Source organism: Pristis pectinata, chromosome 35 (assembly GCF_009764475.1).
Source record: "Pristis pectinata isolate sPriPec2 chromosome 35, sPriPec2.1.pri, whole genome shotgun sequence".
NCBI lineage: Eukaryota > Metazoa > Chordata > Chondrichthyes > Rhinopristiformes > Pristidae > Pristis > Pristis pectinata.
Window position 1 is genome coordinate 5,528,482 of NC_067439.1, and position 22,189 is coordinate 5,550,670.

A 22,189-nucleotide genomic window follows, 5' to 3' on the forward strand; every position below is an offset into this window, starting at 1 on the left:
ATCCCAGCCTGGGGATTCTGTGCCCAGAGGAACGAAGGAAAAGAGGCTGGAGGTGGAATTATGCTAGGAAGACAAGTAATGCACAAAGCAAAGTCCACTGAAGGCTGCCAAACTGCAGGATCCCCAAACTAGCGCAGCAGCTCTCTCTACTTAAGCTTGACAGGACCAGGCTATGGATTTGGGCATTAAGTTATGTCCTCAGACTTGGATCTGATTCAATTTGGCCATGATTGGGTAAGGTTTTGATATTATATCCACATGGTCCTCTGTGACTGGCCTTAACCGCAAACTGCCTAGCAAACAAAGCCAACTTACTCAGAAAACTGCATCAACACAAAGAGCAGAGGAAACACAACTTATGACAGAAACCACAACAACTTTTCCCAATAAAAACAAGGCAAATGCAGTGAGTGGAAGACAGTTAAATACAAATTATAGCTTTAAAATTAATCTCAGCCACTTCCAGCAGTGTGCCCTGGGCTGGTTGACAAGGAAATTAGCCAGTCATTTCCAACCTGTCTTGGGAACTATATGCAGCTGGAAGAAAAATTGCCCAATTGTGAATGGAGGACAGTCAGCCCATTGTCCCTAAACTGGCCCTTTGAGTGAACTATTTAACATGTCCCCCAAGCTCTGCATATTTTCCCCCTTTAGTCTGACATACCGCTGCTTCCTCGTCATCATACTTCTTGATTTGGTTCATGAACTCCAGGTGCTTCTTTTCCTCTTCCAGCTGTGCCACTGTCTGCTCGCTCTTCTGCAGCTTCTGCTGGGTGCCGGCTAACTCATCCCGCAACCACTGGTTCTCCTGGCACAGCCGTCGCACCTGCGCTCTCAGCTTCTGCTTCTCTGCCTCCACCGTACTGAGGTGGTTGGACAGAGCAGTCACCACCTGAAAAACACATTCCCCACAGAAGTATGAAGTGAAAGCAGAAAATGCTGGAAATACTCAGCAGGTTGGGCAGCATCTGTGGAGGGAGAAATGTTAGAGTTACTGTTTTTATTTCAGATAACCAACATCTGCATCATTTTGTGTTTGGACCCTACAAAAATACCACATGAAGGCCTCCAATCCCTCCAGGAATTGACTTTGTTGTACTAAAGCGCACTCTATTCTGGCAGGAGATCTGCAGCGAGTTGCTGGCATCGTCTTTCTTGTAGCTTAGCTCAACCCTGACTTCTTTGCCTGTGCATGGGTACATCTGACCTTCCTTTCTGTTGTGCTGAACTGAAGGCCTGGATGCACTTTGCATCTGGCCCCTCAGGTCTGCATGAGTGATGCCTTAAACAGCACAACACTATTCATTTAAAATGAGGTATCTGGCCTTGATTAAAAAAGTATAGGTAAGTGCTTTGTTTATTCTTCTTTATTTAGCTTTATCTTTATGTTTCTAACTAATTCCTAGTTTGTTATTAAGACATCAATTAGTAGAAGTATAATTTGGCAGAGTGGTGCAGCTGGAAGAGCCGCAGCCTCACAGTGCCAGAGATGTGGATCAAATCCGAACCTCGGGTGCTGTCTGTGTGCAGTTAACATGTCTTCTCTGTGACCGCGTGGGTTTCCTCTGGTGCTCTGGTTTCCTCCCATATTGCAAAGATGAGCAGGTAATTAGGTTAATTGGGCAGTGTAAATCACCCCTGGTGTGTCGATGAGTGGTAGAATATTGAGGAGATTGTGGGGAGAATAAAAAAATTGGGATTAATGTAGGATGAGTGTAAATGGTGGTCGATAGTTGGTACGGACTTGGTGGGATGAAGGGCCCGTTTCTATGCTGTATGACTATATGACTCCATTGGAATTGTGGTAACAACAAGATGCACTAAATGAAACATCGCTGCAAGCAACAAAATAAAGAGATAAGCATTCACATTCCTTGGGCAATGGACCTAGAGGTGTTAAACTGAGATACAATCTGGGAAATTCCCAGACACTGTATCTCTCTGTGTGTGTGTGTGTGTGTGTGTGTGTGTGTGTGTGTGTGTGTGTGTGTGTGTGTGTGTGTGTGTGTGTGTGTGTGTGTGTGTGTGTGTGTGTATATAAAAGATATATTTTTAAAATTATTTAAATCTATTTAAGCTTTTAAGTGTCTTGAGATACTCCTCCACTCATGGCTTGTTCCACTGTGCAGAGAAACCTTGGCAAACAAGTCTCCAGGCTGACCAAACCCAGAGGTAAGTGTAGCCTCGATACAAATACAGGCAGTGGGCTAGATTGAACATGATCTAGTCCATTGACATCTCTTTTATCTAAACCTTTTATGAAATGATCAAAATTTCCTCAGGTACAGGTCTGGGGCTTGTTACTTCATGAGTCAGGATCTGTAAAACTCTTGAATCTATGACGTAAATTGACCTGCTGTGGTTTTATTTTGCTGTAGGGAGCAGTTCTGTCACCATAATTCAGTGAAAGTCTACAGACCCATTAACTAGTACAGCAATGAGGAGGCACATACTTGATAGATGCCTTGAAATCACAATATTTTAAAAACCCTTTACCCACAGGGATAAGGTGTCACTTTCTTTACTTCTGCCTTCCTGCAAACTCTATGCTGCAAACTTATCTAAAGTGAACAAATTGCAAGATATAAGTAGCAATTAACTTCATACTCCCTTGCTGGAGCCCACACGCCCAGCATCAGCGCATTCGTGAACATAGCAGTGTGGTGCGTTTGATGTAAGAGGAGAGATTAGTAGACAAAGCCAGGGTTTCCTAGAGTTTAATAGAATGAGAGGCAATCTAATTTAAACCTACAAAGTTCTTGACAGGCTGGAGGCAGGGAGGATGTTTCCCTTAGCTGAGGAGTCTGGAACTATGGGTCATAGTCTCAGAATAAAGGATAGATACTTAGGTCTGAGATGAGGAGAATTTTTTTTCCATTCAGAGGGTGGTGAAACTTTCGAAGTCTCTATTTCAGAGAGCTGTGGAGGCTCTGTCATTGTCTTCAAAGCAGAGATTGAAAAACTTCTGGATGTTAGAGGAATCAAGGGATATGGGAGGAAAATCACCAAGGTAGAAGATCTTGATGAATAAACAGACCAGGCTCAAAAGGCCAGATGGTCGATACCAGCTTCTAATTCTTATCTTCTTATGTTCTTAACCAGCTGACTACAAAACTGGGACTTGTGCTTTCTCACGGAAATCCTAAAGATGCTAACAGTTACGAAGTGAAATGCTGACAGTTCCACAGGTAAATGCTAACATATGACTGTAGCATTCAGGCAATTGTCTCCAGGAGTCCAATTGCAAAGTAAGGCAGGGATTTGGTTCTCTGAATCTTCCCTGAAATAGTCCACAGGTCTTTTTCTATTTCTCCCAGGGTGGGGGCATGCACGATGCTGTCTGCATTTACTGATTTAAAAGTATAATGCCCAGAGTGGAATTCACGAAATTTGTCTGCCTGTCCCTATGCCCGGGAGCTGTTTGTTGGGGTCAGGGGAGAAAGAACACTTCCCAGATAGAACAGTGTTTCTCATGAAGGATATTGAGCTGGATTGTGTTGCTTGCTAACCAGCAGTTGTATAGAGAGCCACCGGTTAGCAGTAGAGCGCAGGTCAGCTGCGCTGGAGGTCGGATTCTGGTGCACCTGAACTCCTGGTCTACGGCTGAACGTGGCACTTCTCATCCAGCTCCCCAGGGATGGCTCCTGTAGGTACTGCAACCCCATTAGTTGTATGTGGTTGAAGACCTTGAATGAAAAGGTAAGTGCAGATTGGTGGCTTGTTTCTTTTTTGCCATATTTAATATCTCCATATGACATAGGAGACCATTCAGCCCATCAAGCCAATGCCGGCTCAAGGGGCAATCCAACTTCTCCACAAATTTTCCCTGTCACCTTTCTCCCCACATTCCTATCAGCTGCCCAGATTTCATCCTCTATACTTGGGCAATTTTGAGTGGCCAATTAACTGAGCAACTGTCACACCTTTGCGAATGTGCAAGGAAAATGGAGTAACCGGGGGAAATGCACGTGGTCATAAGAAGGTGCAAACTCCACACAGACAGCACTGGAGGTCAGGATTGAACCTGGATCTCCAGCGCTGTGAGGTAGCACTAGCTGTGCCACTGTGCTGCCCCTTGTTTTACTTGATCTTAATGTTTTAATTAATTTCTACTACTTAAAGTTGGTCTGAGAGTCTTTTTTTCAATTACTTAGATACTTTGAACAGCTCTTACGTAAAAATTAGGCTGTACTTTGAGTATTGCATGCAGTTCTGGCTGCCCCATTACAGGCAGGATTGGAGGCTTTAGAGAGGGTGCAGAAGAGGTTTACCAGGATGCTGCCTGGATTAGAAGGTATTAGCTATAAGGAGAGGTTGCACAAACTTGTTTTCTCTGGAGTGTCAGAGGCTGAGGGGAGACCTGATAGAAGTTTATAAAATTATGAGAGGCATTGATAAGATAGACAGTCAGAACCTTTTTCCCCAGGGTAGAAATCTCAAATAGTAGAGGGCATAGCTTTAAGGTGAGAGGGGGAGAGTTTAAAAGGGATGTGCGGGCAAGTTTATTTTTACACAGAGAGTGTGGTAGGTGCTTGGAATGCACTGCTGGGGGTGGTGGTGGAAGCATTTCGATAGTGGCGTGTAAGAGGCTTTTGGATGGGCATATGAATATGCAGGTAATGGAGGAATATGGATCGTGCAGGTAGAAGGAATTAGTTTAATTTGGCATCGAGTTCGGCACAGACATTGTGGGCCAAAGAGCCTGTTGCTGTGCCGTACTGTTCTATTTTCTCTTTTCAATCATCAACTCAAAGGGCTTTGACAGCAATAGGCTGTCAAAAGGCCATCAGAACACGCTGGGGACGGGGGTCTCAGGATTTGCCTGAAGCCTAGTCACAACTCACTGACCATACCAATTTGCAAGGCAGCCATGGCAGTGAGTCCTGGGGACTTGAACAGTATTGGTTGCAGGGAAAGCATGGGAGAGTGAACACAGGGGTTGGGTCAGATCAAACACAACCCAGCCATTGTTTTGTTCAGTAGATGTTGAACATAGGGCCAATGACTGTTGTGAAACTCCATTCCACATTACTTGTACCAGAGAAGGATATTCACTCGTACAAGGAGTTTGATGGCAAAATTTAAACATCCTAGTCTGGAAGTGCTACAGACTTCAGGATCACAAATAACAAAAAGAATGAGGGCGCATAAATTTATAAGCACAAAGGAGATTAAGGGTATGCATCCTTGTTCACAGGCAGTTCAGATAAGATTCACTGGTTTGATCCCTGGGATGAACAGGCTTATCAGATGAGGAATCGTAGAGCAGATTGGGCCTTAACTCACTGGATTTTAGAAGAATGTGAGGTGATTTTTATTGAAACGTAAAATGTTGGCAGATGCTGAGAGCCCACCATCGGAAGTATCTACATGAGGCGCTGCCTCAGGAAGGCAACATCCATCATCAAAGATCTCCACGTTCCAGGCCAAGCCATCTTCTCGCAACTACCATCAGGCAGGAGGTACAGAAGCCTGAAGCCCCACACCACCAAGTTCAGGAACAGCTACTTCCCTTCAACCATTTGGTTCTTAACCAACCTGCACAACCTTAATCACTACCTCGGTATAGCAACACTATGACCACTTTGCACTACAATGGACTTTTTTTTTGTTCTAATTGTTTCCTTTCTTATATAATTTCTGTTTTTCTTGTAATGATGCTATGTACCTGTGATAGTGCTGCAAGTAAGTTTTTCATTGCACCAGTGCATACATGAACTGGTGTATATGACAATAAACTCGACTTTGACTTTGAGGTGGTTCCTATTGTGGATAATCCAGAACTGGCGGGCATGGTTTCAGACTAAGGGAGTCATTCACTTAAGATGTTGAGAAGGAATTCCTTTCAGAGGGTTGTGAATCACTGGAGTTCCCTACCTCAGAGAGCTGAGGAAGCCAAACACCATATACATTCAAAGTTGAGATTGATAGATCACAGATTGACAGATACCTCTCATACACTAAAATATGAGCTCTTGATCTCTCAATCTACCTCATCATGACCCTTGTACTTTATTTGTCTACCTGCACAGCACTATCTCCGTAACTACAACATCATATTCTGCATTCTGTTTTCTTTTTACAAGCTCGATGTATTTATGTATGGCTTGACCTGTCTGGATGGCACACAAAGAAAGATTTTCACTGTATCTTGGTGCATATGACAATAATAAATCAATACCAATACCAAGGTGGATCAAAGGTAAAGGAAACAGGCAGGAAACTGGAGTTGAGGCCAAGGTCAGAGCAGTCATGAATTTACTGAATGGTGGAGCATGCTGAAAGGGGTCCATGACCTAATTCTGCTGCTATTTATTATCTTGTGTTACATCAGAGGAATTTGTTCTGAAGAGACACGAGGAACAGTGATGGTTCAGAAACACTCCCTGAAGCAAGAAGCACTTTGCAGGAACACATTTGAAAATCTGTCCCCTTGTAAAATGATCATGCTTAATTCTACCTGCGCTTCGCTCAGTCCTAGCTCAATCATCTCCAGCGACCTCTGGATCAGGCAGGTCTTCTCTTGTACCAGGTGAACTTCTTCATCTTCCTTCAATCCATTCAGAGTCTCCTGCAGGTTCTGCAGTATGGTGTTGTTTTCATTTTTCAGTGCCTCCAACCCCTGGATGACTTGCTTGGTGCTAGTTATGATCTCTTCTGCACTGAGCTTCTCATTCATCTGCACCATTGTGGACATGTCGCTCTAGCTCCTGTGTGCAGGAGGCAAACAGACCATTAGTGAGATTAAGTATTCCTTTACATAGGTGCAGAATTCCCAGCAATGGAAAACAAAACACATATCCCAAAAACCTTGTGAATAGAAATGCTGTCCGCTGGATTACTTGGTGAAACAGACCTGAAGATCCCAGAACTTTTATCTCCAGTACGTGCTCAATTTATTGACCTGAGGCAGGGGTCGAAACTAAGAATGGCCTTTGTGGTGGACTCAGCCCATTCCATCACAGGTACAGCTCTCCCCACCATCAAGGACATCTACAAGAGGTGATGTCTCAGGAAGGCAGTATCCATCATTAGGGAACCCCCATCATCCAGGCAATGCCCTCTTCTCACTGCTGCCATCAGGCAGGAGGTACAGGAACCTGAAGACCCACTCCTCATGGTTCAACAATAGCTTCTTCCTCACTGCCGTCAGGTTCTTGAACCAACTTGAAAAAGCTTAACACCACCTCAGACTATGTTCTTTTCTTTCTCTCAATCTTGCACTAGTGCCGTTATGTTTATTTTGTTGTCCATTTAGTACATGTGTACGCTATGTATAATTTATATAATTTAAGTTTACATTATGCTTGTCCTCGTCTTGTCACGTACTGTGCTGCTGCTGCAAAAAGCTGATTTTCATGGCATTTATACCCCTTGAATGCATGCCTTTGAGAACAATAAACTTGAACTCTACCACAGTAATCTGGGAAGGGGCAAAAATAAAGAAACCTCCCAAAGCCAAATACTTTCCAAAAAATTGTTGTTTAAACATGGGCAAGATCTTAGAACGATGCAATGCCTGTTGTACATTATTCCAGGAACGCCTTCAAGAATGGCACAGAGAGGGTCATGCAGGAACTTGAACTCGTCCCCAATTTTTTGGAAATGTCACTTTGTCATGTGACCCAGAAAATTCTTAAGAATGTTTCCGGTACAATGAGTTAACCTGCAGTGCCGTTGTGGGCAAGTAGCATAAGAATCAAAATCTAATCTGTTTTTCAGGATATCGAAGGGAAGCAGTGTTGTCCAGGATAGAGAGTAACTCTGTGCCCTTCCTTAAATACTACCTCTAGTATCTACCAAATTGTTAGGCTTGTTTCACTGATGACGTACCACATAATTTTGGTTTAGTTTATACAGTATATACTGTGTCCTTACTGCCATCGACATGGCACGAGGCAAGAAGATGATAGAATAGTTTCTATTGTCTACATGAGCCACAAGACTTAATGCCACCCAGAACAAAGCAGGTTGCTTGATTGGCCTGCCATCCACTACCCAAACACCATATACCGTGTATACCGTTTACAAAATGCACTGCAGCAACTCTTTGATGGGACCTTCCATATCCATCACTTTTCTCACCTTGTAGGATAAAGGCAGCAAGTGCATGAGAACTTGCAGGTTCCCTATCAATGGACTGCAGAGAATTAAGGAACCACCTTCGAGGCAAATGGGAAAGAACAATAATCGCCAGCCCTGTCTGTCATGCAAACATTTCAAAATTAATATATGAATGACAGGACATATCTGATTTACTGTTCACCCTTAGCTTCCCCACAATTGTGTTCCATAAGGATCACTGTGATTTAACGAGAGGTCCACCTCCAGTTTCTCAAATCAACATTACCTGCAAACCAAGTACAAAATGAAACATATAAAAAAATTCAAATTAAAAATTTCACCATTTCACTAGAGATACACTTAGGGAAAATAAAATGAAAAGTATTTGCTTTTCAGTGCCTTATTTTACCTTAGAATTTTCCAAGTAGAACACTGGGAAACCATCTGTCACGCTCGAAGCTGAACAGAAGGAATTCCTAGGGGAGACTGAAGAGGGGAGGGCTTTGAAGCAGGAAAGAAAGAATAAGATATGGGGGAAGGGAGCAGGATTATTTTGACTGATCCATGTAGTATCACTACAAACACGTTTTTGCATTCACTTACAATGTTGCTGCAGCCGTTGACTGAAAAAGTTCGTCTGGTACAGGTGATAGGTAAAACGTTCAAGATTAAAGCACAGAATGTGTAGAAACAGAGTAAATTCTCCATCCTGCCTCATTAGCTTTCATTTTTTTTCTCTCTCACTGAGAGACAATGCTTCTCCTAGTACATTTGCAGCTCCTTCGAATGTGCTGTAATTACTGATGGATTACACCGTCACATAGTCACGTGGATTACAGAAGGATACTGCAAGGTTGTTCTTGCATTTATACTCCAGGCTACTATATGTCATAGACACTGATCTGAACCCCTTGCTTACTCTTCAATACCCAGCAAAACTCTTCTACAATAAAACTCTGATGCAAGCATAATTTTGGATTGCAAAGGACCTGGTTTAAACATAAAATTTCATGAGTTAGCAGGAATTTTAAATGTTAAACTTATGAAAATACTCACTTCACTGCCAAGGTCCAGCCAGAAAGAGTGGTGGCGTTCAGCTAATCTCCCCCAGCAGATACAGTGAAGCACGATTGCGAATGTTTAGCTGGCAAACTGCCCTGTGGCTTTAAAGTTAAATGACAAACTAAGGTTATTAAAGTTAGTTGTAAGCTGGTTGTAATGCTGGTGAATTTCAGACTGTCCACCAATAATTAGTACTCTTCCTCTTAAAGACTGTATTTGGATCTATTGTGGTGAAGTGTGCCACCTGAACTGAAGTAAATACGCAGCAACAAGCAAACTGCTGGGGGAACTCAGTGGGTCAGGCAGTGTCTATGGAGGGAAATGGACAGTGGACGTTTCGAGTTGAGACCCTTCACCTGGACTGGAAGAGTAGAGGAGAGATAGCCAGTATAAAAGTGTGAGGGGGAAGTGGAAGAAGAGCTGGCAAGAGATAGGTGGCTCCAGGTGACGAGAGGTGATAGGCAGATGGAGGAGGAGAGAGTGGAAATAGCGAGAGGCTGGGAGGTGATAGGTGGAGGTGACAAAGGGTTGCAGATGATGGAATCTGATAGGAAAGGAAGGTGAAGCATGGAACCGAATAGGGGAGGTAGGGTGGGCAGATGGGAACAATGGGTGGGGGGTGTGACCCAAATATGGCACAGACTCAAGATAGCATACACATGTGTGATACCTCGACTAGAAGCAGAATTGTCATCATGATATTTTAAAATTAAGGAACAGGTTCTCATTGCTGTTGTTACTACATTTTCACCCTCTCTTCACCCTAACTTTATTTGACAGTAGCATGTAAAAGGCAATAGTTTCCAGCATTAGATCAGGGGAACATCTTGGCCAGCTATCAAAGCTTTAGTGTGAGTGACTCACTCTGCCTCACCAGGAAGGATTCCTCCCAGAGGTTCCCCTGGGAGGATGACTTTGGGGAAGTTTATTTACTTTGGGGGGTCAACAGCATTTGCCTACGCCTGCAAAATCCTGGGCCCGAATCAAATAGGTGAATCTGTAGTCATTGAACTTGGGACTATTCCAGAACTCAGTTGCCGCAAGTTATAAGAGATATCTTTATTAGTCACGTGTACATCGAAACACACAGTGGAACACACAGCATCTTCTTGCGGAGAGTGTTCTGGGGGCATTCTGCAAGTGTTGCCACACTTCTGGCGCCAACATAGCATGCCCACAACTTCCTAACCTGTACATCTTTGGAATGTGGCAGGAAACCGGAGCACCCGGAGGAAACCCACGCAGACATGGGAAGAACGTACAAACTCCTTACAGACAGTGGCCGGATTTGAAGACGGGTTGCTGCCGTTGTAAAGCGTTATGCTAACCGCTACACTACATGGTCAGCCCAGATTTCATACTGGGCAACCATTTTTCCATTTAAGTAATGGGTGTCCCATTTAAGGTGCAACCGTTGGCAGCCTTCACGTGAGGGAAATATACAGTTGATTCAAGGTATCACGCACAAAAAGTTATGATTTAATAATGAGATCTGGTTGAGAATTTCATGGCTTAGTGGTAATGCATTGGATTTTATCTCTGTGACCTAGTTCAAATTCAGCTTTGCCTGGTACAGTTTCAAAAACAGTCCTAATTGGGCAGTCATTGAACTGAAAAATTAAAAATAAAATCCCCACTCGTACAAGAAAAGGCAATCTCAAGGGGTTTTGGACGGAGCTTTAACTAAACAATTAACTGTTACATCTGAGAGTTTAATACCAGCACGAAGTACCCGAAGCAGAAAAATAATTCCTCAGCAACTCATTTCACCCTGCATAGCATAGGAACTGAACAGTGGGCTGAAGGCTGTATAGCTCTATGACTATAAAACTGTGACCAATGTGCCTTTAAAGCCAAATCTGAAGCCTTAAAAAGAGTAGGGCAATGAAGATGAGAGAGGGAAATGAGAGGAGATCTGGAAGGCTCAGCAAACATAATGGGTAAAAAGGGCTTGTGGATGTTTTAACCCTCATTCAGAGCTTGGGTGGAGGCAAGGTGGATTAGACCTTACTGAATGAATCACTTTCCAATGGCTGGGCACCGTCACTGATCAATATAGTAGATATTGTGAAAATCTGTTTGAACTTGGCTGCAATTCTCGTCTGAAATTCCATCTCGTGGTAACAACTTTGCAAGGCCACATGAACAACAAACTCTTTCATTCTTCCTATCCTGCTGTCAAATTCTTCAGAGAATTGAAAGCTGTTCCATGCACTTTGCAACTACTGTGCATTTAAAATTTACTCCGTAGGCAGAATTCTTGAACCAGAGGATTGAGCTTGGAATGGAGGTGGCAGCATGTCAAATGTAATCAGGGATATCATTCACAAAAATGTACAGGATTTGCCAGCAATTAATATTTGCCGCTGTCTTACTCAGGAATTGTAATATCTTTAAAAAAATTGTGTAAATGATGTTTTAACAAATAAAAACTAAAATTGCGTGTCACTGTTTTGCTTTTTTCCTTCCTGCTTATCCAGTGCTGCATCACGTGTGACTTTGGGACAACAGAGATGATCAGATCTTGGCAGCTGCAGAAACAATGAGCTCTGCAAAGCTGGGGCGCAGCTGGGCTTTCAGCCATTGGAGAGGAGAGGGGAATTAAAATATTAACGTTTCAGGCCAAACTGATGATCAAAACACTGGGAAATTCTGCACATTCACCCTCCTGAGTTCTGGCAGAAGAATTAACCCAACTTTTCTCTGTCAGATACCAAATCAGCAGCTATGCTGATAAGCAACAATCTGCTGGAGGAACTCAGCGGGCTGAGCAGCATCTGAGAGAGGAAAGGAACTGTCGATGTTTTGGCTCGAAACCTGCAGGGTTTTGACCCCGAAGCATCAACCATTTCTTTCCTCCTGCAGATGCTACTCGACCCACTGAGTTCCTCCAGCAGATCGTTTGTTGCTTCAGATTCCAGCATCTGCAACCTCATGTCTCCAGGTATGCATTAAGTTTCATTTCAGTCACTGGCACCTGGCCCATGGACCCACAGGAGCACCAGTAGCTAATGTCTGCCAGGCTACCACCCCGAGCTTAACTCTCCAGATCTGATCCAGAGTCTCCTGCAATTTTATGAAAATTACCGGGTCTCTGGGAATTTTGGAGCAAGTTGTGGGTCACTGCAGTCAGCAAGGTCTGATTCCACTCTCCTTTTACATACAAAAGCTCCCGACTATGTAGGAATCTCATTTCCTTGGTGACTGTGGGAGTGGATCCAACTCAGCCTGAGTCTTGCCATGTAAAATGGATTTCCCAGTTATTTTTATTATTAATCCTTTGAGATCATGATTCAAGCAGCTTGTCGCTTCATTGATCACTGGTGTAGCTTTGTCACACTGCTTACCTGTGAGCCAACTCGGGTGAAATGAACGGGCTGTAACTACATCTCTAGATTCTGTCTGACAACAGATGTGTGATCAGAGCCGCACCCATACAGCCAATCCGACAGCCCTAAAGGCAACTACTCAAATAAACCTTGCATATCACTGAACCATTGTTAGGGGCGATCCATAAACAATGCTGCCTTTTTCTCAGCGTACAAAGACTACCTCAATTATCCTTTCCCAAAGCAGCTTAAAACAAAGTTTTTGAAGAATTATGAAAATCATCCAGACATTGGTCCCAAACAGAAAGAGATAACTTGCCTAACACAGACTGTGCACAGAGCAAACTTTTCATTATATTAGGGCATGTGACATGTAGACTCATTAATATGGCTCCAAACATTTCGGAGAATGCACTGGCTTTAGACTTACAATGATGTAGGCTAACACAGAAGCCATTTTGTGTTTCTGTGCTAGATGATATTGTTAGATAGTAGACTGTTGGCCAGTACTCAGAATGGGGTTCACCGGGATCTACATCAAATTAACACCCACTGAATAGGCAGATGCGTCCTGAATTTAATATTTGGTTGGAAAGACCTCAGTATGCAGCAAGCCCTCGTAGTCACAAACACTTATCAGGAAGGATCCAAATTATTTGGCACGGTGGCTCTGATCCAAAATTCACACACGAGGCCGCTCTCAGCAAACATTATTGAAACACAGTGGAGCAGGAATTGATTTGTAAAACAACAGAACACACACAAGCTCTACCAGTTTCTGGGCACAAGGATCAACGTTGCTGACACCTGAACCTGCCAGCCAAATTGGTCATCAAAAAATGTTTTAAGTCAGTTCTAAATCAATTAGATTTTCAAAGAAGGGATTGTTGGAGGCTGTAAACTATTTTGGGATTCTCCTAGGAAATGGAAGATCCTCTATAAATGTAAAGCTTTATACCGAAAAAAATCACTCAAGGAGTGATGGGGAGTTGGGAGGGGAGGTGAGGAGCATGAGGTAAAAAACAGTCTTCTTACTTGCAGCTTTATTATCACTGGCATATATCGTGAATTTTTTTTGTTTTGTGGCAGCAGTACAGTGCAAGACATAAAGACAGAAAATTACTATAAGTTACAAAAATAAATAAATAGTACAAAAGAGGAATAACAAAGTAGTGTTCATGGACCGTTCAGAAATCTGATAGCGGAGGGGAAGAAGCTGTTCCTGAAATGTTGAGTGTGGGTCTTCAGGCTCCTGTACCTCCTCCTCAATGGTAGTAATGTAAAGAGAACATGTCCCTCTTTTCAGGCTGTCAAGGCCATGTATTCCCATCAGCCCCATTCCCCCTCTCCTTACCTTCCTATACCCCGAAACTTGTTTTGTCTCACATGCCCATCAATTACCCTTTGATCCTTTCTTACCTACACTAGGGGGTACTTTCCAGTGGATAATTAACCTATCAGCACGTCTTTGGGATGTGGGAGGAAACAGAAGTACCCGGGGAAGATTCCCGTGGTCTTGGTGGGAATGTGCAAACTCCACACAGAAAGCACCCAACATCATTAACTCTGGATCCCTGGAGCTGCGAGGCAACGGCACCAACTCCTTCAGCACTGTGCCGCCCACTGTTCAATATTGTAAATTCTGTATCAACTATTGTAGGTTAATTGACGTCTCTGTTTTATCAATTTCCTATGGATTCCGAAATTTTTAAGGGTTGCTGAGTCCAATCACAGAAAACCCACCTGGACTGGATCTTATTTTATAAATATACCTTTCCCTTTTATACCATACACAAAAGAAAATACCCAGGAGCCTGGCATGATCTACACTGACACACAATACAATCCCTGCTACTTTGTTGAACTATGGAAATCAGATTTTTATCACCAGTTGCAAAAGAGTACAGGGCATGGTTGCAGTGAGCTTGAATTACCCAGAATAAGCCAGAAGTCTGCACTAAAGTTCTGGAGACTCGAGCTCAAATCCCAATAAGGCACCAGGGAGGGGGATTTAAATTTTGTTCATTGATTAAACATTAATGCTGATCATCAATTTACACATAGAGTCATACAGCACGGAAACGGACCCTTCGGTCCAACTGGTCCACACCAACCAAGATTCCTGTCTAAGCCAGTCCCATTTGCCCGCATTTGGTCCTTATGCTTCTAAACCTTTCCAATCCATGTATATCTGCCCAAGTACCTTTCAAGTGTTGTTAATGTAAATATAATTGTCACAAAAAAAACGTATTCACTTATTTCCTAGTAGAGTTAACTCTTTGTTGTCCAGGCAAGCCACATAGTTTGAGGGCAATCCCAGAGGGATAATAAGTGCTGGTACCTGTATCATGTGAACTAATTCTTAAAAAGATGAATTTACACCTGCTTCTAACAAGACAATGTCCCTGCAAACAGGCTAATTGTGTTTTCTAGCCTTTTATGCTAGAATTGTGTACAGAAAAGTTGGAGCCAAATCCATTTACCACAATACATTTTTGAAGAAGATACTCAATTCATCCCACTGCCGTTCCAAGAATTTACAAAGGAATACATAGAGGTTTAGGAAATGATTACAAATGTGCCAATTTTTTGCTTGGCTCAGTTGGCAGCACTGGTTTCTCTTAGTCAGTGGGTTCAAGTCTTACAGGGCTGACAAAACCTGAGCAGTACAGAATTAATGCTGCACTGGTGGAGCTCCCCTTTTTTAATGAGACATTAAACTGAGGCTTCAAACTAATGGATGTAAAAGATCCCATGGGATTATTCAAGAGGACAGTGCGTTCGCTCTGTTGCCCCGTTTATGCGGTCAGTTTTAGTTTACTTTTAGTTTAATTATTATCAGATACACCAGGGTGCAATGAAATTCCTTGCTCGCATGAAGCTCAGAGTAAAGAGTATACACGGTTATAATAAATACAACAATACAACGATGAGTGCAAAAGCAGAATGGTGCAAAGATTTTAGTGCAGTCTGAAGTAGAGCAAAAAGAAATGCTGAAGTGACAAAAGCAGAATAACCAAGAGAGGTAGAGTTAAGAGTCTGAGAATGTGGCAGCACCACTGGGAAGGGGATGTGAAGGAGGTGATTTGTTCAGCAGTCTGACAGCAGTGGAGAAGAAGCTGTTCTTAAGTCTGGACATTTGGGCTTTCAAGCTGCTGTATCACCTCCTGGAAGGTAGAACAGAGAAAAGGGAATGGCCAGGGTGGCAGGGATCCCTGACGATACTATTAGCCTTCCTGAAACAATGCACCGCGAAGATGGTTTCGAGGGAAGGAAGCCTGTGATGCTTATGGGAGTTCCTCGTGTTTCATTTGGGTGCCACATTTCCTACATCACATCAAAGAGGTATTCGTTGCTTGTAAAATGCTTTGTGATGCCCCAGTTATTGTGAAAGACATTATAGAAACGTCCTTGCGACCATTCCTCTTTCCCTGGATAAACACACTATGAGTGCTGTTATCACATCAAAGATCCTAGCAGTACATTAAACTGACTACTTTCAGACCATTAACTCCATGAACATCTGCAACACAATTAACCAGCATGTGTGGAAAAATCAATAGGAATCTCATCATTAACAAATTAAGAGGCCACATTAGGGAATGTACTAGGAGCATCTGACTGGCATCATGTCACAGGCAAACACACAATACAATCCCAAACTAAGAACTTCTTTGCCCCCAAAAAGAAACTTACATCTGTACAATGCATTTTACAGTTGTTTCAGTACTTTCGCTCAGCAGCTATTGTTTTAATGCAGGAAACACTTCATGCACAGCAAGTTGCCATAAACACCACCTGATAATAACTAGATAACCTACTTTTTTGATGTTGGGTAGGGGAATAGATACAGGCCAGGACACAGGAAGAGTCACCTGCTCGAAGAGACAAGAAAGGGCCTCATTTAATATCTGATCCAACAAGCAGCATTTCTAACAACACATCGCTCTTTAGTACTGCACAGGAACACAGACTTAGATTTTGACTGCTCGAGCAGCTTTTGAATCCACGAACCTTGACTTAAAGTGCTAGCATCTAAGACACAGCTAACTACAAGTTTAATACTTCACCCAAGATCACAGGGAGAAGACGGAAAGCACCTATTGTACACTGAAGAGCACTTATGGAACTATTGACGAGACCATATTCCACAGCTGGTAAATGAACTTGAACTGGAACAAAAGTAGGTAGACAAAGCCAAACAACCATTTACCACAGGTCAAAAGAAAGGAAGGATAGAGATGGAAACAGATGAAGAAATAAATCTTTAAATGTTACTCACAAGCCAAACAGTTGCTGCGTTTTTCAATCTCCAGTGAATGAGAAGAATTTCTCAAGAGAAACACTGAAAGTATAATTACATTGTTAGTATATAATTATATATCCATTCACAGCCTCATTGTAACATCTGATTAAATGGTGAACTACTGCAGCAAGTCAGCATGACCTTACAGATAACTACTAGTCAAATACATTCAATTTACATGCCAGAATTTGAATAAAAAAAGACTGGTGCTGCACACCTTTACTCTGTCCTCTGTACAATATCATTTCTCCTTGTATGCAAGGCTGTTTTGCCCTTCCATATTTAATGTTTTAAAGCTTCTCTGAATAAGTGCTGTGCAGAGGAAATAAGCAAGCGTGGTTTATGGTAGTTTGAAGATCTAGGCATCTCTCTGCTCCCAGTTACAGCTTTTCTCGCAATAGGAAGGTAACAAAAGAAAGAGAAAATGGGTGAGGCATCAGGCAACAGACATTCCAGTAGGTGGTTCGGTAAACATATGTTTCAAGAGGATTTGAAAACAGGAGTAAAGAGGTTTTAGTGCAATTACACAGGGCCTTAGTGATACTGTATATGGGGTATTGTGTACAGGCTTAGTCTTCTTACCCAAGCCCAGCGAAGATTCATCAGACTGTTTCTCAGGATGGGCGTGAAGAAAAATTGAGTAGAAGGTCTGTATTCTTAAGAATGTTGAAGACCAAGAGGTGGTCTCATTAAAATTTGCAAGATTCTTATCGTTTGGACAGGCTGGTGCAAGGGCAATATTTTCTCTGACTGCAGAGTCTAGAACTAGAGGAGACGTTATTTAGGACTGAGATGAGGAAATGTGTCTTCACTCAGAGGGTGATAAATCTTTGAAATTTTCTGTCCTGAAGGTTCATTCATCAAGTTCATTCAAAACAGCGATTGATGGATTTTCTGGATACTATGGGAATCAAGGGACATGGGGATTGTATAGGAAAGTGGAGCCGAGGTAGAAGATTGCCCTTGATTTTGACAAATGCAGGAGCAGGCTTAGTGCCAAATTACCTACTCCAAAGTTCTCATAGTGTTGAATCTTATGTAGCCTTCAGTGCTTTCATCAAACCTTGTGTGCATGATACTTAGATAGCTCTTGGAGCCATTAGAGGGAATGAAATTCTATTGAGCTTGTATGAACTTTATAAAGTATTGGAACTCACTCAACAATATGCACATATGTAGCACAGCTAACATAGTAAAATGTCCCAAGAGGCTTCACAGAGCAACATGAGGCGTAGAAGGAAGCAGTAGAAAACTGGAGAGATTTATGGATGTCTTAATTGCAAAGATTAGGCTCTTGGCAGCCAAAGACACAACCAATAAATGGTGCAGTGAAGGGAAATCAGAGATGAACAAGAGGCCAGAAGTGAGCAAGTTCAGAGATCTTTGGGGATTGTGGAGTTTTTGGAGGGTACAGAGGTGGGGAAGGACTGAATCCATGATAGAATCTGAAGCCTAGGACAGGAGTTTTAAATTTGAGCCATTATAAGCCAGTGAGCACAACAGTGGTGAGCGAATGGGATATGGATAAAGGAGGAGATGAGTTCATTTAAAGAGGGCAGAAGGTTGGCCTGGCCAACTGAACAATGCAGGATTTCTTTCAAACTGAGATAGTTCCCAAGAGACATCCCTTCAGTGTAAGTGCCTCTTGTTAATGAAACAAGAGAGAGACTTTTCGGTGCCTTCAAATTGAAATGCTAATGTGTTTATTCTCAACAATACACACAATGCGAATATCACATTGATGAAGTCTCTCTGAGAAATTGAGTTATACATTCAGGAGAAATGGGGAATGTGTAATGCACTACCTCACAAAATAGTTGAGATAGATTGCATAGATACACATAAGGGAAGTTGGATAAACATGCTGATTGGGTGGGATGAACACAGAAGGGAATGACTAAAGACAAAAAGAAGTCAAGGATGTGCAGATAGACCCCAAAGCATTGAGGGAGATCACCTACGAAGAGCAAAGCTAGCTCAAGGGACTGTATGCCCAGTGGCTACCCCCCATTTCTTGAAAACACCACATAACAACAGATCTGTCAGAATGGCCAGCTTACGCGCAGTACATTCTATGCAAGCAAAGTTTGCTCTATTGAAAACTTGACTATAAACCACCGATGCTGAAAGTCTCATTCGCAAGCCCTAAAGCATCTGGGCTTTTGAACAGAACACGAGGTCAAGGGGAAAGCCTGCCTCAAGTCCCTACACTGAACATATTCCAAAATACCTTTATTTATTCATGCAGTAACACTTCCCAAATCTCACAGATCTGCAAAATTTCACCCTTGGCCACTGTGTAATTTGATGCCAAGAAAAACATTTGACTGCTAAACAGGTAAAAAGATAAACATAAGATCATTAAAGGAACAATCATTCAACTGATGGAACATTAAGATACAAGCAGTAAGTTGTGTCACATTAGTAAATACATCACTTTGAGGCTCAGACATTGGAAAAGAGTCAGGGAATTATTAAATTAGTAATCACAATTTAAGTGGCCTGCCTACAGTTTAATGAGCATCACAGCTTCAGGTAGTAAATAAACAGTTGGTAATTAAAAAGTAATTCAGATATCAGTAAAAATTAACTCTTGAGATATCATTGGCTATGTGATTCACGGAGAAATAAGAGCAGGAAGAGCTCTGGGAGTGTGGGGGTGGTGCGAGGCGGGTAGGGGTTGAACTGGTGGGTGTGGAGGGGATGGGTGGGCATTGTGCTGGGTGCGGGAGGCCAGGGGGTTGTGGGACCTTCCAACACTCCCCTATCTCTCTTTCCCCCTTCAGCTCCTCTCCTCCTCCCTGTTTATCCATCCTGACTCCCCCATCATTTCTTCCCCTGTTCCCTATCCCTTCTCATTCCCCCTACTTCCCACGACTCACAGGGTCAGAGCACAGAATGTAAGAGTTGGGCTGTTATGTTCCAGCTTTACAAAACACTGTTGAGATGGCACTTGGAGGACTGCGTGATGTTCTGGTTATATCACACTATAGGAATGATGGGGTTTTGCTGGAACGAGCACAGAGGAGATTCCCCAGGACGTTGCCTGGATTGGAGGACTTTAGTCATGGGGAGAGATTAGATAGGCTGTTTTCTCCCTGGAATGAGAGAGACTGAGGGGTGACCTGATAGCAGTATATAAAATGATAAGAGGCACAGATAAAGGAGATAATCAGAATCCTTTTCCTATGGTAAGGGTATCAAAAACAAACGGGTTAAAGGTTTAAGGTGAGAGGAAGGAGTTTTAAAAGCACCCTGTGGGGTTAGGTTTTTTTTAAAGACACAAAGTGGGTGATATCTGGAACTCACTGCCAGCGGAGGTGGTGGAATCAGATACACTCACTATACTTAAGAGGCTCTTAGACAGGCCCTTAAACAAGCCAAGTGTCATGAAAACGGCCCTAATGCTGTCAAATGGGATTAGGTGGGCTAAAAGATCAGCATGGACATGGTGGGCCAAAGGTCCTGTTTCTGTGCTATACAACTCGATGACACTCCCTCCCCATTTCTCTCCCATCCCTTGTCCCGTCCTCCCCCACCACTCCCACTCCACCTCCTCAACCTCTCATCATCCATTTCCAACTCAGCCCACTGTGTTCGTACACCCATCCCCTGCCCCTCCCCCCAACGCCACCCTCCCAGTCCCCCCAACTTCACCATGTCTCCCCCAGTCTCTCCCATCACCACCCCCCACCATCTCCCCCATTCCCACACCCCACGTCTCCCCATTCCCACCCACCTCTTACCCACCCATCCCCCATGTCTCCCCCCTCCCTACCCTCTGTCTCCCCCACCCCACCTCTCTCCTCATCCCACTCCCCACATCACCTCCATCCCCACCAGTCTCCTCCCTCCTCACCCCTTTTCCCACCGTGCCCCTATCCCACTCCCATGTTTCAGCTCCATCCCCACCCTCCACCCTCCCCAATACCCCCACCGTCTCCCCACTATGTAGCATAGTGGTTAGCGTAATGCTTTACAGTGCCAGAGACCTAGGTTCAAATGCAGCCACTGCCTGTAAGGAGTTTGTATGTTCTCCCTGTGTCTGTGTGGGTTTCCTCTGGGTGCTCCGGTTTCCTCCCACATTCCAAAGATGTACAGGTTAGGAAGTTGTGGGCGTGCTATGTTGGCGCCGGAAGCGTGGCGACACTTGCGGGCTGCCCTCCAAAAATCACTATGCAAAAGGTGTATTTCACTGTGTGTTTCGATGTACATGTGACTAATAAAGATCTTATCTTACCCCACATCCCCAGCAGCTCCCCACTCCCCCACCCTTCCCCACACCAAACCCCCACCACCTCCCCCAACCCAACCCTCCACCATCTCCCCATCCCTCCCCCGACCTGACGCAACCCAACCCCCCGCCGTCTCCCCATCCCTCCCCCGACCTGACGCAACCCAACCCCCCGCCGTCTCCCCATCCCTCCCCCGACCTGACGCAACCCAACCCCCCGCCGTCTCCCCATCCCTCCCCCGACCTGACGCAACCCAACCCCCCGCCGTCTCCCCATCCCTCCCCCGACCTGACGCAACCCAACCCCCCGCCGTCTCCCCATCCCTCCCCCGACCTGACGCAACCCAACCCCCCGCCGTCTCCCCATCCCTCCCCCGACCTGACGCAACCCAACCCCCCGCCGTCTCCCCATCCCTCCCCCACTGTCTCCCCATCCCTCCCCCACTGTCTCCCCATCCCTCCCCCAACCCAAGCCCCCCACCGTCTCCCCAACCCAAGCCCCCCACCGTCTCCCCATCCCTCCCCCAACCCAAGCTCCCCATCCCTCCCCCAACCCAAGCCCCCCCACCGTCTCCCCATCCCTCCCCCAACCCAAGCCCCCCCACCGTCTCCCCATCCCTTCCCCAACCCAAGCCCCCCACCGTCTCCCCAACCCGCCCTCCACCGTCTCCCCATCCCAAGCCCCCCACTCTCCCCATCCCTTCCTCTACCCACCTACCTCAACCCCCCGCCGTCTCCCCATCCCTCCCCAACCCAACCCCACCCCACCCCACCGTCTCCCCCATCCCTCCCTCCCTCCACCTACCATCACCCCCTCAGGCCTCACCCCTCTCCCATTTGCCCGATCCCTATAACCACCCCTCCCCGCCCACCTCACCTCCGCTCTCCGACCCTCCACCGCGCCTCCCTCCGTCTCCAGGGCCGTTGCTATGGCGCCGCCCTCCGCTTCCAGCCCACAGGAGGACCCGCCCCCTGACGTCATCACGTGGGAGGAGCCAGGTGACGCCGAGGCGTCCGCCTGCAATGGGATCACGTGACAGGACTGAGGTGATGTCATCGGACAGGAGCATGCGCCGGCGACTGTCACGTGGCTATAACAACAACGACTGCAGCACCAACAACAACAACAACAACTTACATTTAAGTAGTGACTGCAAAACACCCAAGGCGCCAATCTAAAACTTTAACAGCATT

At 44.5% G+C, this 22,189-nt stretch overlaps 1 protein-coding gene across 13 annotated transcripts in view; it reads right to left on the reverse strand.

The window, feature by feature from the left end:
- klc3 (kinesin light chain 3) overlaps positions 1-21,954 on the reverse strand; it is a 58,956-nt gene extending 37,002 nt beyond the window's left edge. For 6 of the 13 annotated variants that reach the window (XM_052044134.1, XM_052044124.1, XM_052044133.1 and 3 more), the window contains exons 1-4: positions 21,873-21,954; positions 16,738-16,800; positions 6,461-6,710; positions 665-892 (exon numbers count right to left, since the gene is read on the reverse strand). In XM_052044134.1, coding sequence (XP_051900094.1) covers positions 665-892; positions 6,461-6,697 — 465 coding nt within the window. In that variant the 5' untranslated portion in view covers positions 6,698-6,710; positions 16,738-16,800; positions 21,873-21,954. Of the gene's footprint in view, positions 1-664; positions 893-6,460; positions 6,711-8,473; positions 8,496-8,667; positions 8,835-9,120; positions 9,228-16,276; positions 16,331-16,737; positions 16,801-20,753; positions 20,951-21,872 lie in introns of those variants that run through there. The other 7 variants (XM_052044127.1, XM_052044129.1, XM_052044128.1 and 4 more) reach the window with 7 other exon arrangements.
- Between the last annotated feature and the right edge of the window lie 235 nt (positions 21,955-22,189).